Genomic DNA, 18,137 nt, shown 5'->3' with positions numbered 1-18,137 from the left:
TAAAATCTTAAAAAAAAGAAATTGTATATGATAAATGTGTATTGTTTTAAACTGCCAAGTTTGGGGGTATTTTGCAATGTAGCAATAGCAAACAAGTAAAGTTTTCCCCATGATGAATAGTTCAAAATAACTATAATAAGGATGCTCACCAAGGTCAGGAGAACAACTCCTGAACAAAGTGAGAATTTCAACAAACAGAAAATATAAGAAAGTACTGAACACAAATGATGGAATTGAAGAATAAAATAACTGTACTAAAATATACAATAAAGAAATAATCTGGTAACAAGCTAGAAGAAACAGGAGAAAGAATCAATGAACTCAAAGACAAGGCAGTGGCACTCATCATCCAGTCAGAGCAGCACAAAGTAAAAACAAGGAATAAAGAAGAGAGAAGATCAATTAAGGACTTGTGGGACAACATCAAAAAGGCCCAATATTTGCAATATAGGGATCCCTGGGTGAAAGGGGCAGAAAACTTATCTGAAAACTTCCCTAGTATGGGAAGGGCATAGGCATCCAGATCCAGAAAACCCAGAGTTCCAAATAAAATGTACTGAAAGAGAACCACAACAAGATATGTTATAATAGTCAAAAGTTAAAGGACAGAATCTTAAAAGAAGCAAAAGAAAAAAACAGTATGTTATAAACAAAGGAACCCCTACTATATCAACAGAAGTGGCAAGATATATATAAAACACTTTTAAAAGAAAACTTTCAACCTAGAATACTCTACCCAGCAAAGTTATCCTTCAAAACTAAATGTGAAATAATGATATTTCCATAAAAGTAAAAACTAGAGAAGTTCATGACTAATAGACCAGGCTTAATAGAAATACTAAAGGTACTACCTTAGCTTAAACAAAAGGGTATTAATTTGTAATAGGAAAACATTAAAGTATAAATCTCACTGGTATAAGTAAATATACAGGGTCCAGTATAAATAACACCCTTTTTTCTTACAAAATATTTTATTACAAAATCATAAGCATGTAATTCTATAACATAACAATAGCACACTTAAATGCACCATATGACAATTTAGGTGAAATGTTCAAATTAAAATGACAAATTATTACACCCATATTATTACCCTACCAACCACACTCATGCAGGTGTTACTTCTGCCAGACCAAAAATTCAGATTTTAAAATTCTGTATATTAAAATTCAGAAAAATCTAATGTTGTAAAGGTGATGATTTAATCACTTATAAAGCTAGCATTAAAAGACAACTAGTAAAAGTAATTACAATAATTTGTCATTGGAAATAAGGTAAAAAGATGTAAATAGGAGCATAAAATGTACAACTTTAGAATCCATTCAAATTTAATTTGTTATCACCAAATACACTCTTACAAATATAAGTTGTTTTACAGAAGCCTCAAGATAACCAAAAAGTAAAAACCTATAGTAGATACACAAAAAACCCAGAGGAAGGAATATAAGCCTACTAGAATAGAAAATCATCACATCATAAGGGAAGAGAGCAAGAAAACAAAGAACAAAGAAATTACAAAAAGCTATAAAACAATTAAATCAGCAAAACTCCATACCTATTAATAACTATTTTAAGTATAAATAGGCTAAATTCTGCTCCCTCTAAAAAAAATAGAATGTCTGAATGAATTAAAAAAAATAAAAGACTATATACTAACTATGAAAGTCTCACTTTTGATTAAGGACACGCACAGTCTGAAAATGAGAGGATATAAAAAATGATATTCCATGCAAATGGAAACCAAAAGAAAGCATGAGTTGTTATATTTATATCAGACAAAATAAACATTAAGAAAAGTCTGTAATCAGAGACAAAGAAGATCAATACATAAAGGTGTCAATCCAATAAGAGAATTAACACTTCTAATTATTTATCCAACCAATACACGGACATCTAAATATAAAAAGCAAACATTAAAAAACTTAAAAGGTAAAATAGGCAGAACCAAAATAATTGCAGGAGATTTTAATCCCCCACTTTCATCAATTGATGAAATTGATCTTAAATGACACATTATACTAGATGCAATTAACAGATATATACAGAACATTCTATCCAAAAGAATCAAAATACACATTCTCAAGTGCACATGGAATATTCTCCAGGCCACAAAACAAGTCCCAAAAATTTTAAGAAGAGTGAAATCATGTTAAGCATCTTTTTGGACCACAATGGTACAAAAGTAGCCATCAATTATAAAAAGGAAACTGGAAAACTCACAAATACTGGTATGTGTAGATTAAACAACATGCTACTGTACAACCACTGGTTAGAAAAATAACCTGAAAATAAGTTTAAAAATATCTTGAGAAAAATGAAATAAAATGGGACAACAACAACCTAAGAAACTTCTGCACAGCAAAGGAAACCATCAACAACATGAAAGGCAACCTACCAAATGGGAGAACATATTTGCAAATCATACAATATATCTGGTAAGGGGTTAATATCCAAAATATATAAAGAACCTGAGGTGGGGGTGGAGTAAAATGTGTAAAGGTAAAAGGTACAAACTTCAGTCATAAAATTAGTTAAGTCCTAGGATGTAAAGTACAACATGGTGACTATTAATTAATACTACTGCATTGTACAGCTGCTAAGAGAACAGATCTTATAAATTCTTATCAGGAGACAAAAAAATTGTTATTCTATATGGTCATGGATGTTAACTAGACTTACTATGATGGTTGTTTATATATATATAGATATAGAAATAGATAATATTGAACACCTGAAACTAATATAAAGTGACATGCCAATTATATTTCAATAAAAAGTAACATACACAGAATAAAATACCTTTAGATTATATTTATGAGCTTTATCCAAAATAGTTGGTACCAAGTCATCAGTAGGTATTCCATTCTCATCATGTAACCCGGGTGGATACCAAGATAGAGCTAGAACACCTAACAAAAGACCAAAAAAAAAACAAAACAAAAACAAAGAAATGAATACAGAAACAGGAACAACTATAGGTATTCATTTTTTAAAAAAGGTAGGGGGAGGAACAGAATAAGAATTAAACTTTTAATGAAGAAGAAAAATCTTAACATTATTGTTACATTAGTTAGATACTACCTATGGTTTTTAGATATTTTGTATAGCCAATTTTATCAACTCTTTAACAGGCATCAGTAACTTTTAATTAATAGGTTCTTACTTTGTAGAACAAGTTTTAGGTTTATAGAAAAACTGCACAGAAAGTACAGAGTTCCCATATACTCTCCTTCTACCCAATCCCTCTCCATCCCACATACAGTTTCTATTGTTAACATCTTGCATTTGTGTGGTACATTTGCTACACATAGGGGGAGGGCCCAGCACAGCCCACAAAGAATTAGAAAGAAGATTGGTTAGTTTGAAAAAAAGCTGCCCTGGCTAGTGTGGCTCAGTGGATTGAGTACCAGCCTGTGAAGCAAGGGGTTGCTTGTTCAATTCCTGGTCAGGCCACATGCCTGGTTTGTGGGCCAGGTCCTCAGTAGGGGGCAGGTGAGAGGCAATCACACACTGATGTTTTTCTCCCTCTTCTTGTCCTTCCCTTTCCCTCTAAAAATGAATAAATAAATCTTTTTTAAAAAAGAAAGCAAGCTTACTCCTTCCCAAGCCCAAGGTAATATAATCAAAGCTTAACAAAAGCTGAAGTCTCGTTCTTTTGCCTGTTCTCTCTTCTTCTATCAGCCACTTGAGCTAAAGTGTGGGGCAGGCCAGGCCAGAGTACAGCTGGGAGCAGAGACTATGCTGGGCACCAGAGCCCAGGGTGGTGGCATTACAGTTCTGGATTCTGACCCTCCTGGTGAGTGCTCACCAGGCCCTGCACTTCTGCAGCAAGATGGAGCTGAGCCACCTGGTTTGGGATGAGACACTGGCACCTGGAGGCACTCTTTTATTTCTGTTCCAATAAATCTTGCCACTATTGCTCATATCTTCCTATAAGTGAATCCCAAAATCCTTTGCTTATGACTCTATGGAAGAATCGTATTTCCACTGGCAATACTATGGCATCTCATCATTGTTATAATGAAGACACCAGACAGAACAAAACAAAACAAAACACATTATTGAGGACCTGCTGTATAATGCTAATGACTATGTCACTCATGAGGTCTACAAAAACAATATCCTAGGAACCAAGCCAATGATGGTTCTAACCTGAAAATGGTTAGACCATTTACAATGGTAATCCTGCACAGTAACCAGAAAGATTCCTCTAAAAGGTATCAACCAAGTATCATTTGTAAATAAGACCTATTACTATGTATTTCTACCATTACACTTGCTTAATGAAAAGTGATACGCTTTGAAATCCATTCTTAGAATATTAGTGTATTATATGCACAGCATGTCATATTGGTGGTGTCATTCCTGCATAAAACTTATCACAGGACCTTCAATATAATTGATACTCAATTTTCCCCCATTAAGTTAAATAATGCATTGAAACAGGATAATAGTTAAAAAAGATACGAAATTAGATGACCCAGAGAATCAAGTCCCAATTATGTCATTTGACAGGGGTTCACCTTTATATATATCATTTTACTTAAGTTTTTACATGTGTAAAATGGGAATAAATTCAGTTCATAACGTAAAAGTCTGTTTTAAAGAAGTATAAATGAAAGAATGCATTACACAGAGTAAGATCTCCCCAAGAATAATTACATAAAAAAATCAACGAGAAGATAATAAAATAGTAAATGAATTTAGATATCTTTAACTCCACAGAGCTTGTGATAACTTCTTTTACATACAGGGAACTTAATACTTCTTTAAAATATCTCAAACATTCTTTCAAACTAAAAATTTATCAGAGAGAAAGGCAAGCCCATTTCTAGACATAAATACTATTATCATGATACAAAATGATATGAAAAATTACAAGGCACATAAAAACACGAAAAACCACTCACTGCCAAAAGAAAGCAATCAATAGAACCAGATGCAGACATGAAACAAATGTTCAAGTCATTAAACAGGGAGCATAAAATCACTATGATTACAATGACAGAGGATCTAATGGGAAAGATAGCCAATATATAAAACCAGGTGAAAAACTGCAGAGATAAAAACTGTAAGAATCAAATAGAAATGCTGGAAATGAAAAACACATTTAAGAGATGAAGAATGCCTTCAACAGACTCATGAACTGACTCAACAGAGGTGAGAAGTCAGGTAACTTCTGGCAAGTCATATGAGAAGTTACCAAAATGAAATGTAATGAAGAAAAAGATTGGAGTAAACCACCCCCCCCACACACAAAACAACACATCCAACATCTCTTGCATCACAGTTGTAACACACTTATAATTGGAAACTCACATGCGGAAGGTATCGTTGAAGAAATAATTGCTGCTAAGAACTTTGAAAAGTTGAAGACAGACACAAGCAACAAATCTAAGAGAATACAAAGAAGGATAAATACAAAAAATAATGAATTTAAACTACTAAAAATTAAAAAATCTTGAAGTGAAAGACAAATATATACAAGAAAAATTAACATATAAAATGATTTTTTAAAAACTACAGCATACTTCTTCTCAAAACCATGAAAGGCAGAAGAAAATGGCATAACATTTTTAAAATTCCAAAGAAAACAAAATCCCCCCAAACCTGCTCACTGACAATTCTGCAGCAGATATAACATTCAAAATATCAAATACAATACTTGAAGGAATTCACTGCAAGTGGATCTGTACTACATGAATATTACAGGAAAATTCTGAGGCTGAACAAGGTTGATATCAGACATACTGAGATCTTCTATAAAAAATGGGGAACACTGGAAATGTAATAAATGAAGGTAAAATTTGTTTTTGTTTTTTACTTTTAATTGCTTTACTAGATAAATATTTAAAGCTGTCAGCAAACTATGGCTCACAAGCCAAATCTTTCCCTCAGCAAGACAAGTCATCTGTACCTTTGTTTGCATACTGCTTATGAGCACCTTCACACTACCATGCCAGAGTTAAGTGATGGTAAAGAGAACATGTGGCCGCTAAAAACAAAATTACAGTCACACCTAGGTACTCGTAGACTTTGGACCTCATCAAACCCTGAGCTCATTGCAGTTTTTTTTTATATATGAAAGTGTTTTTTTCTTTTTTTAAAATTTTATTTAAATTGTTGTTGCAGTACAATTTTCTATCTTTTACTCCCATCCCAACCCACCCACCCAACCCTCCCCTCCTCCCTCCCATTTCCACCCATCCCTAGTTTTTATCCATGTGTCCTTATACTCGGTTCCTGTAAACCCTTTCCCTTTTCCCCTGAAATTCCCTCTCTTCTCCCCTCTGAACTCTGTCAGTCTGTTCTTTATTTCAGTGTCTTTGGTTATATTTTGCTTGTTTCTTGGTTTTGTTGTTTAGGATCCTGTCAAAGGTGAGATCATATGGTATCCTAAGAGCCCTAAAACACCAATCCAAAAGAACCTATGCACCCCCATGTTCATAGCAGCACAATTTACAATAGCCAAATGTTGGAAGCAACCTAGATGCCCATCAGTAAATGAATGGATAAAAAAATTATGGTACATTTACACAATGGAATTCTATGCAGCAGAAAGAAAGAAGGAGCTCCTACCCTTTGCAACAGCATGGATGAAACTGGAAAGTATTATGCTAAGCGAAATAAGCCAGACAGTGAGCTCACTGCATTTTGATGAGAAGAAAATGTTTCAGCCCTCAGTGTTTGCTTGGGACTCATCATGCTTGCTGGAACTTGTATCAGTCACGACACTGCCCAATAAGAGAAAATGCTTCATCATTCATCCTTTGTTCTCCACTCATTGGTTTCAGCACTCCTCAACAAGTTCCAGAACGAATTAATAAGTACCCAGGTATTTATTAGCTGATCCTTTACAGAAAATGTTTGCCAATCTCCAGTCTAGAGCAACAATAGTACTTCTCTAACAGAAGAATTTGGATAACAATAGCAAAGAGTATGGGAGGGAGATATTGGGAATATATCATGGTGAGATCCTTGTATTACATATGTAGTACGACTGGCTCTAGAACAACTTCAGGGTTAGGAGGCACCTATCCCTGTGCAGTCAAAAATTCCAGTGTAACTTCTGACTTCCCAAAACTTAACTACAGGCATCCCTCGATACCCAGAGTTACATTAGAATACTTCAACATTGCTTTATCAGTAATTAGAAAACCGGCAAGGATAGAGAACCAATGAACAATGCTATGAAGAACTTGAACTGACATTTATAAGGTTCCCGTCCAACAGGATCAGAATGCACGTTTGTTCTTCTTCCAGAGAATCAATGAAACCAAATGTTGGTTCACTGAAAAGATGAATATTAGTGAAGCAATGGAAATATAGCCAGAAGAGAGAGAGAGAGAGAGAGAGAGAGAGAGAGAGAGAGAGAGAGAGAGAGAAGAAACACTATCAAAAGCAGGAATGAAAGAGATAATATCTATACAGACCCCATATACTTTAAAAGCATAATGAAGAAATAATACAAACAACTCTTTAAGTCAGTAATCAAAAATTTCCTGACAAAGAAAAACACCGAACCCAATGGCTTTACAAGTAAATTCTTAAAGAAGGACTGAACCAAAATTTCTCACCTTGTTCTAAAATACTTGAAGAGGAGGGAACACTTCCTAACTCACTCTATGAGTTACCATTCTCTTAATGCCAAAGTCAAAAAAAAAAAAGAAACTACTACAAAATACAGACTACTCTCTTTATAAACACTGATACTAAAATTCCCAACAAAATATTAGCAAATCAAGTTCAGCAGCACATTAAAGAATTATACACCACAACTAAATGGGGTTTATTCCCAGAATGTAATAAGCATGGTGAAACATCTGGAACTCTGTTAATGTCATACATCACATTAACAGAATGAAGGAAAAAATTCATCTAAATTGATGCAGAAAAAGCCTCAGAAAATTTAATACTCCTTCATGATTAAAAAACTCAAAAAACTACGAATAATAAGAAAATACAACATAAGCTATATATAAAAAATCCACAGAGAACAGCATATGCAACAGTAAAAAGACTGAAAGCCTTTCCCCTAAGCTCAAGAAGGCTACAGAACTCTTGCTTTTACCACTTCCATTAACATGATATTGGAATGGAAGCCAGAGCAATCAGGGGAAAAAGTAAATCAATCAATCAATCAATCAATCAATCAATCCAAATAGGAAAGGAAGAAATAAAAGGATTTATTTGCAAAAGACATTATTTTAGATGTAGAAACTAAGGATTCCATTTAAAAATGCTAAAAGTATTAAGTACTGGTAAATTCAGCAAAGTACAGGATACAAAGTCAACAAACAAAAATCAGCTGCATTTCTATACACTAACAATGAATGAATTGAAAATAAAATAAAAATGTAATTCCAATACAGTAAAACTTTAAAAAATAAATCACTTAGTAATTGAATTAACCAAGGAGGTGAAAGACCTGTACAATGAGAACTACAAACAAGGCTGAAAGCAATTAAAGAGGACAAATAAGTCCAAACACATACGTGTTCATGGATTGAGAGAATCTTGTTAAAATGTGAGGAACTTCAGTGGTACAATAGGTTAGCACACAGTACTTACAAAATGTCAACAGTACTCCAAGTGATCAGTGCGATTCCTATCAAAATCCCAATGATGTTTTTGCATAAATAAAAATATCCATCCTAAAATTCATATGGAATTTCAAGTTACTCTGAAGAACCAAAACCATCTTGAAAAGTAAGAACAAAGCTAGAAAACTCACACTTACTACAAAGAGCAGTAATCGGCACAGTGTGGCACAGTGTGGTGTAAAGATGGACATACAGACCAATGGAATAGATTGTAGAGAGCAGACATAAACCCTTGCATGTATGTTCAAATCATTTTGACAGAGTTAGCAGCTCCATTCAAGCATAGTCTTTTCAACAAATGGTGCTGGGAAATCTGGATATCCACATGTAAAAGAATGAAGGTCGGCCCCTTTCTAACACATACAAAAATCAACTCAAAATGGATCATAGATCTAAATGCAAGATCTAAAACAATAAAACTCTTAGGAGAAACACTAGGGGCAAAGCTTCATGACACTGGGTTTGGCAATGATTACTTGGATGCGACACCAAAAGCTCAGGTAACACAATAAAGAATACATAAATAGAACTTCACAAAAACATAAGCATTTTGTGCATGAAAAAACATTATCAACAAAGTAAAAATGCAACACTTAGACTGGGAGAAAATATGTGCAAATCAAATATCCAATAAAGAATTAATACCCAGAATACAGAGAGAACCCCTACAACTCAATAAAAATGCAAACCACCAGATTAAACATGAACAAAGGACTTGGATGAAAATGTCATAAAAAATATATACAAATGGCCAATAAGCACATGAAAACATGTTCAACATCACTCATAATTAAGGAAATGCTGATGAAAACTAGGAGATACCACCACCACCTCATACCCATTAGGACTGGTGGAAATGTAAAATGGTATAGACACTGTGAAAAACAGTATGGCAGATCCTCAGAAAATTAAAACCAGAATTATCACATGATCCAGAAATTCTACTTCTGGGCATATGATGTAAAGTACTGAAAGGGTATCAAAGATATATGTGTACACCCACATTTATAGTAGCATTATTTACAACAGCTAAAATGTAGAAATAACTCAAGCACTCATAAGCAAAATGTGTATACATACAATGGAATATTATTCAATCTTTAAAAAAGAATGAAATTATGTAATATGCTACAACACAGATAAACCTGCGCTATACTAAGTGAAATAAAGCAGTCAGAAAAAAGACAAATAAAGTATGAGTCTACTTATATGAGGTACTTAAGAGACAAAATAATAGACCAAAATAAAAGTAGAATGGTGGTTGCCAGGAGCTGAAGGGAGGCAGGAATAAGGTATTATTGTTTAATAGGTAGAGTTTCAGTTTTGCAAGGTGAAAAGTTATGGAGATGGAAGATGGTGATGAATGCATATATTTAATATCATTGAATGTACACTTAAATATGGTCAAAATGGTAAATTTTATGTGTATTTTACCCAAATGCAAAAAAAATTTTTAAGGAAAAAAAGAAGAAAAGATCATGTCAATAGATACAGGAAAAAGCACTGGATAAGATTCAACATCACAGAACTCTCAGTAATAGTAGCAGAGGTAAACTTCTTTGACTTGAAAAGTGACATTTACAAAAACTCTACAGCTAAGATAATACTTGTATGATAAAAGACTTCTTTTCCATGAATTCAGAAATAAATTGAGGATTTCTTCTTATAATCTTATCCAAAAAACACTGAACAAAGTATAGAGATTGAAAAGAAAGCAATATCTCTATTTGCATTCGATCTCTATATAAACAAATAACCCACAAAAATGGCCCAAGAGTTAATAAGGGAGCTTATCAAAATCACAAGATACAAAATTTGTATTTCTATGTACTACTGTGGAAAACAAATCAAAATTTAAGAAATAGTATCATTTATAATAGCACCCCACCAAATAAGAAATATTCAGAAATAAATACAACAAAATATGTGCAGGATTTGTATACTAAAATTACAAAACTCTTTTAAAAAGTTAAAAAAATCAAAACCCTATATAAATGGTGATACATCATATTCATAAATGAAATGCTAATTTGTTATTGTTCAACACTGCAAATTCAACTCATTATTTTTAAAATTTCAACTTCTGGCCCTGGCTGGCATAGCTCAGTGGATTGAGCGTGGGCTGCGAACCAAAGCATCTCAGGTTCGATTCCCAGTCAGGACACATGCCTGGGTTGCAGGACATGGCTCCCAGCAACTGCACATTGATGTTTCTCTTTCTCTCTCTCTCTCTCTCTGTCTCTCTCTCTCTCTCTCTCTCTCTCTCTCTCTCTCTCCCTTCCTTCCTTCCCTCTCTAAAAATAAGTAAATAAAATCTTTAAAATAAATAAATAAATAAATAAATAAATAAATAAAATGTCAACCTCTCCCATATTGATCTATATATTCAAGACAATACTATTCAAAATTCCACCAGGATATTTTGAAGATTTGGACTAATTGATATGTACAAGCAAAGGAATTATTATAGCTAAACAACTTTGACAGAGAACAAAAAGAAATCATACTCCCTGACTTCAAGACCTGTTATAAAGCTATAGTAATCAAGGCAGGGGGCTACTGGTGACATAAATCAACAGGTTAGAACAGGTTTCTGAAATAAACCCAAGTAAAAATACAGTCATCCGATTTTTGAAAAGTGGAAAACAACTCAATGGAGAGTGGACCATCTTGTCAATAAATGAAGCTAGAAAAACTGTATATGCCCACACTACAGGCTTAGCAAAGAGGGGCATGCCCATTTTCCAGGGATAGAAACTACTTAGCTACAGTCCTGTATCTACTACTGTAGATACAGTCCTACAAAAGAAGAGATGCTTTCATAAAAAAAAAAAAATCTGAAGCATACAAACAAACAAACGTGAAAAATCCCAACACACTCCCAAGAGATAAAACAATCACTAGAACTAGACTCAGGTATCACCAGCAATATGATGTTGGGAACAAGGAAATCAAGAACTAAATTTAACTTTAATAGACAAGAACCACATTATAGCTAAAAAGAAATGATAAAAGAGACAAAGTACAGTTAAAGTAAACATCCTGTGTCTAGCAGACACTCTCCCCTGGATAGGCTAGATAAGCAGTGCTTTGTAGTTTTTAATGAGAAAATAGAAAACTAGCTAGCTAGAGCCAGGAGATTACTAGGTTAATGAACAAACATCCTGCCTTCCCGCCTTATGAAAGAATGCTTGGTTTGAAATTCCCGCGCGTGGTCTTTGTAAGCGAATTACTAACTGCCACGTCTGCTTCTGTATAACGCTTGCTTGCCCGCCCATATATAAGAACGTAGTTGTAAGCGCTCGGCACGGCTCACGTTTGCAGCTCCTTGTGGGCACTGTGTCACTGGACACTTTGAGAGTTCGCCCCTGCGCAGGTTAAACTTGGCCAATAAAGTAACATCTTTGATACCCTGAAAGTCTCCGATATTTGTTCTCAAGTTTGCTGGATGCTACATATGAAACTGTCACCAATCTATAATTATAGATATAAACTTAATTTAATACAAATATAGTAAAAGAAAAATTTATGAAATTTTATGAGATTTAATAGGTGCATTTTAACATCAAAAATCTAATTCGTCATAAGTTCTATCTCCCATATATGTATGTACAAATTTTAAAGGCAAAAGTTACAGAAATAAGAATTGTGGCCTTATGAAAACATATTTTCTGCCTTCAGAAAATACTGTAACATTGATTTCCATCTAGTGCTTTTGAAGCAACAAAAATAAAAACAAAGACTAGGAGATGTGACTTATTTATCTTTATGTTCACAGAATCTAGCACAAGGTTGGAACATGGTAAAACTCATTATTTAACTCATGTCTAAACTCAAGATGAAGTAAGATAATTTTATCTTACTCAAGATGGCTAAACTCATGATAAAGTAAGATAATTTTAAAAACAGAGAGAATTGTTTTGCTATGTGTATTAGTTTTCTATTGCTGTCATAAGAAATTATCATAAATTTTGTGGCTTAAAATAATGTGAATTTATTATCTTACATCAATAGTTTGGTAGGGTGGCTGTAAGAGGGGTCTCACTAGGCTAAAAATCAAGGTGTTGAACTTCTCTACATTTCTTTCTTGAGGTTCTGAGGAAGATTCTGATCGGAGCAGGTTGAGGACCCCACAATCTTTGGCTCATGACCCTCTAACCCCATTTTCAAATGCAGGAACAACAAGCCCAGACCTTTTCAGATACCATATCACTGACTCTTTTCTTTTCCTTCTTCTGCTTTTAAAAACTCATTTGCTTAGGTTTGTCCCACCCAAATAACCCAGGATAATCCCATCTCAAGGTCCAGTTAGCAATCTTAATTGCATCTGCACCCTGAATTTCTTTGACAATGTAAGAAAACATGTTCAGAGATTCTGGGGATTAGAATGTATATTTGGGGGGCTGTTATTCTAAATATTCTACTATGCTTTTAGAAAGTTTTATTTAAAAAGTAAAGGTACCTAGCTTTACTTTTTAAAGATTTGTTATCTTTAAAACTGTAAGATATCAATATTAGGGATAGGACATACATGTGATCCTCAAAATACTTAAAATGGATACAATTCTATCACTGGTTTTTATTTGCTATCTGATACATTATTATAATAGTTGGAGTTAATACTCCATTTTAATTTCATCATTCCTTTCTAGGAAAAAGGTTGGATCATTAGGATTTATATACCGAATACCTCTAATTTTAAAAGCAAAATACTAACCAACTTGTACTCTGTAATATAAAAGCATAATTATTTCATGCAGTGATTCAATTTAAGAATGAAAAGACCATTCATATCAAAGAAAAAATATGAATGCTAAACAAGTCAATGTGCATTCAACCAACTCCATGAACAAAAGTAGCGTTTTATGTTCAGTATTTTCCCATCAAAGTATTCTTCACCTAGTAAGTATAATAGGAAGTGATATCAGTAACATGGAGGCATAAGACATCCCTTCTTTATATCCCCCTGTTTAATCAATGAATTAATTGATCCATCTATACACTAACAAATCACTTTTTGGGGTATTATGGGACCTAGCACCTTACTCTAAGGGACCCAATAGGTAAGAAACACAAAACTCCCTGCAGAACTAGCAACACCAGCAAAACTGCCTAGACCCCTCACACCACTGTCTAGCAAAAAATTGAGTAAGTGCTGATTAAGGCAGGTACTCACACATGAAAAGCAATCTGTGGAAGTCCAGCTTTCTCAAAAAAATTTAAGACAGTAATACATCATCTGCTGAAGGCAGTAGGCAAAAAGTTAAGGATACATATACTACTTAAAATGTGAAGGTACCAACACATAACTACAAGGAGTATGAAAAAAATCAAGCAAATATTACATCACAAAAAGAACACTGTATTCTCCAACAACTGAGATCAAAGGCATGGAATATTGCAATCTGATTAAGAATTCAAATAGTTGTTACAAAGAAACTCAAAACTAACAAGAAAATGCAGAAAGACAATTCAATGAAATCAGGAATAAAATATATAAACAAAATGAGGTCTTGACCAAAGAGAAGAATATTATAAAAAGAATCAAACAAAAATTCTGGAGCTGAAAATTCAATAAATTTCATAAAGTATGCAATAAAGAACAGAACATAAAAATTTTGAAATAGCAAAAAAAGAAATTTAGATTTAAAAAGAGTGAACAAAGCCCTATGTGAGCTATGTGTATCTATCAAAAAGATAAAATCAGAAAAATCAGAATTCCAAAAGGAGAAGTAAAGGGGGCAGAGAGTTTATTTTAAAAACAATAGCTGAAAACTTCCAAAAGCTAAGAAAAGACTTGAACATATGAGTCTACAAAACTAACAGATCATTCTATGCAAAAAGATTTTCTCCAAGACATATTAAACTGTCACAAATTGATGATAAAGAATTTTAAAACTGCCACGGGAGAAAAAAGAATATAACCTACACAGGAACCCCCATTAGGCTATTAACAAATTTCTCAGCAGAAACTCTACAGGCCAGGAGAGAGCGAATAACACATTAAAAGAGCTAAAAAATGGAAAGGGCCAGCCAATAACACTTTACCCAGCAAACTTATCCTTCAGATATGAAGAGGAAGTAGAGGTTTTCCAGACAAACAAAATCCGAAGGAGTTCACCACTAGACCTGCCTTGCACAAAATGCTAAAAGGTGTTCATTGTTGGGAACCGCCCTGACTGGTATCAGAAGCTGAAACCCCCGCCTAGGCTAAGGCTAAGGGAACGCCCTTGGAACCATAAGCCAGCAAGGAGACAAAAGCTTATCTTCCTGGCAGGAATGCTGATTCTGCTGCTTTATTCATGACTGAACCCCAAAAAACCTTGGTCGGTTAGCCAAAGACGAGTAAGATTCCCCACGGGGGGAACGACCTAAGACAGGCACGATCACTTTGGGAGGCCCCCCAAAAGAAGGACTTGGGGGGCTGCAGCAAAAGGGGGTGATGGACCCTCGCTCCTCGGCTTTGACATAGCCTGAGTTCTCAGCGTCTGAGAGAAAACCTCCTTGTCTCTCGGTTGCCTTAGTTCCCTTGCTCCACCTAAGCCTGAAACAATGACAGGGTGGTGCAGCTCTGTATTGAGAAGTGCGGATTCCCCGGGGGGTGATCAGGCCTAAGAAAGAACATGTAAATTACTGTGAAACCTTCTTTGTTTAGAATGCTCTCAGCTGAATGAGAAGGGTCTTAGGAGGAAGTTAGTTTGTTCCTCAGTCTTACAGCTCTTTGACCCCGACTCAATAGACCGGCAGAGTTCTTTGTTTTCTATGGTTCCTTACTTCCCTCTAATGAGTACTGTACTTTACCTGAATTATTATGCAAAATGAGCCCAATAAAAGCAGGTATGGACGGTAAATCAGCGCGCTCCCCACTAGGGGGGGTGGCCATTTCGTCCCTACTTCCCCACAGAAACTAGTCTGTCTCTGTGCATGTGTCGTTTTTTCTCGCGTGTTTATCATCAAGCCATCCACAGCGTTCCATGGTCACTGGTGGCCGGTGACCCACGCGCAACAGTTCATTGAGCTAAAATGAAAACAGGCTAATCAGGCACATGAAAACACTAAAGTATACAACACATTGGTAAAGATGAAAAATATACAGTCAGACTTAGAAAATTGTAACTCTGCATTAGGATGTTGCATTAACTGCTCAGCTTAGAACATAACAGTCAACAGAAAACAGTAAGAAAATTAGCTGTGACTACTATAAGTTGTTAATAAACATACAACAAAAAAGAGGTAGACTGGATATGGATAATAACAAAGGGAGGAGCAAAAAGGCAGAGCCTTTATATGAGATCAAAGGCAGGTGGCTATAAGCCAAAAATGGACTGCTTTATCCATATTATGTAAGACATTTTATGTAAGTTCCATGCTAACCACAAAGCAAAAGTCTATAGCAGATCCAAAGAAGTCGAAGAGGGAATAGGACATACCACCATGGAAAAAAAACAATTTACAAGACAGGCAGAAAGAGAGGGGAAACAATAAAACCAGAACGTAATTAATAAGATAATAGTACCAAGTCTTTACATATCATTATTACTCTAAATGTAAAAGGACTGGATTCACCAATCAAAAAGCACAGAGTGGCTAGATGTATAAAACAAGACCCAACTATATTCTGTCAACAATAGATCCACCTCAGGTTTAAGGACACACAAACATTCAAAATGACAGAATATAAAGATAACCCATGCAGGGTAGCTACACTTGTATCAATCAAAGTAGCTGAAGAATATATAAATTTATGGGAACTAAACAAATCCCTGAGCAACCCATTGAACAATGGGGAAATCAAAACAGGAATCAAAAAATATATCAAAATGAATAAAAATGGGAACAGAATATACCAAAACCCACAGGATGGACAAAATCATTTCTGAGAGACAAGTGTATAGTGATAAAATGCATATATTAAAAAATAAGAAAGATAACACAATAACAACCTACTTTTACACCTGCAGGAATTAGAGAAGAGTAACAAACAGCCCAAAGTTAGCCAAAGAAGGAATAATAAAGATCAGGTAAAAAGTAAATGAAATAAAGGCCAGGAAAACAACAGAAAGTACTGATGAAACTAAGAGCTGGATTTCCAGAAAGACAAACAAAACTCATGAACCTTTAGCCAGACTACTAAGTAAATAAGAGAGAAGACTCAAATAAAATCAGAAATGAAAGAGAAGAAATTAAAACTAACACTACAGAAATAAATAGGATCATAACCTAGAAAAAAATAGACAATTTCCTAGGATCATATATAACCTCCCAATACTGAACCAGGAAAGGACACAGGAAGTCTGAACACACCAATTTAACATGTAAGAAGACTGAATCATAACCAAATCCTCTGATAACAGAAATCCTCATGACCAGGTGATTCCACAGGCGGAAGCACTTTTAAATTCATTGCATGAAGCCGGCATTACCTTGATCAAAGCCGGATAAGAACCATAGAAAACTACAGACCAATATCTCTGATGAACATAATTGCGAAAATTCTCAACAAAATATTAGCAAATTGATTTCAGAACTTACTAAAAGGATTATGCATCATAACCAAGAGGGATTTATCCCTGGTATTCAAGGATAGTTCAATACATGCAATTCAATAAATGTAATAAACCACATTAATAAAGTGAAAGATAAAAATCACACCATCTTCAAAAGATGCAGAAAAAATATTTGAAAAAATACAACATTCTTTCAGAATAAAAAAAACCCCTCAGCCCTGGCTGGCATAGCTCAGTGGATTGAGCGCGGGCTGAGAACCAAAGCATCGCAGGTTCGATTCCCAGTCAGGGTACATGCCTGGGTTGCAGGCCATGACCCCCAGCAACCGCACATTGATGTTTCTCTCTTTCTCCCTCCCTTCCCTCTCTAAAAATAAATAAATAAAATCTTAAAAAAAAAAAAACCCTCAATAGGCTGGGTACAGAAAGAATATAACCTGAACATTCAAAAGGCAATATATGACAAACCCACAGCTAACAGCGCACTCAATGAAGAATAACTGGAAGCCTTTCCTCTAAAATTAGGAATAACACGAGTATGCCTGGTATGGGAGTCCCACCTAGGACAATGAAGCAAATCAAAGAAAAAACATCCAAACACGAGAGGAAGAAGTAAACTATCACTATTGGCAGGTAATATGATCCTATGTATTGAAAATCCCAAAGACCCAAAAACCAGTTGGATCTAATCAATGAATACAGTCAAGTTGTGGGATATAATGCCAAATACATGGAGAGCAGTTGCATTTTTACATAGAAAATAAAACATGAAAGACTATCCCACTCACAACAGGATCAAAAACAATAAAATACCTAGGAATAAATTTAATCGAGAAAGCAAAAGATCTGTAATATAAAAACTGTAAGGATGCTGAAAGAAAAGACGACACAAACAAATGGAATGATATCTGATGGGTATTTTCCATCATTGGATTGAAAGCATTAATATTGTTAAAATGTCCATGTCAAAGCCATCTATAAAGTTAGTACAATCCTTATGAAAATCCAACAGCATTAAAAAAAAAAA

General features: G+C 34.6%; 1 protein-coding gene across 2 annotated transcripts in view; it reads right to left on the bottom strand.

Moving 5' to 3' along the window:
- Nucleotides 1-18,137, bottom strand: part of MANEA (mannosidase endo-alpha) — a 46,807-nt gene that overhangs the window by 15,640 nt on the left and 13,030 nt on the right. For both annotated transcript variants that reach the window (XM_045843480.1, XM_045843481.1), the window contains exon 3: nt 2,800-2,909. In XM_045843480.1, the coding sequence (XP_045699436.1) occupies nt 2,800-2,909 (110 nt within the window). The remainder of the gene's footprint in view (nt 1-2,799; nt 2,910-18,137) is intronic.

This window comes from Phyllostomus hastatus, unplaced genomic scaffold, assembly GCF_019186645.2.
Source record: "Phyllostomus hastatus isolate PE091 unplaced genomic scaffold, TTU_PhHast_1.1 phas_contig_40, whole genome shotgun sequence".
Lineage (NCBI taxonomy): Eukaryota > Metazoa > Chordata > Mammalia > Chiroptera > Phyllostomidae > Phyllostomus > Phyllostomus hastatus.
The sequence above is the reverse complement of the archived record's forward strand: the minus strand, read 5'-3'. Positions and strand labels throughout refer to the sequence as shown.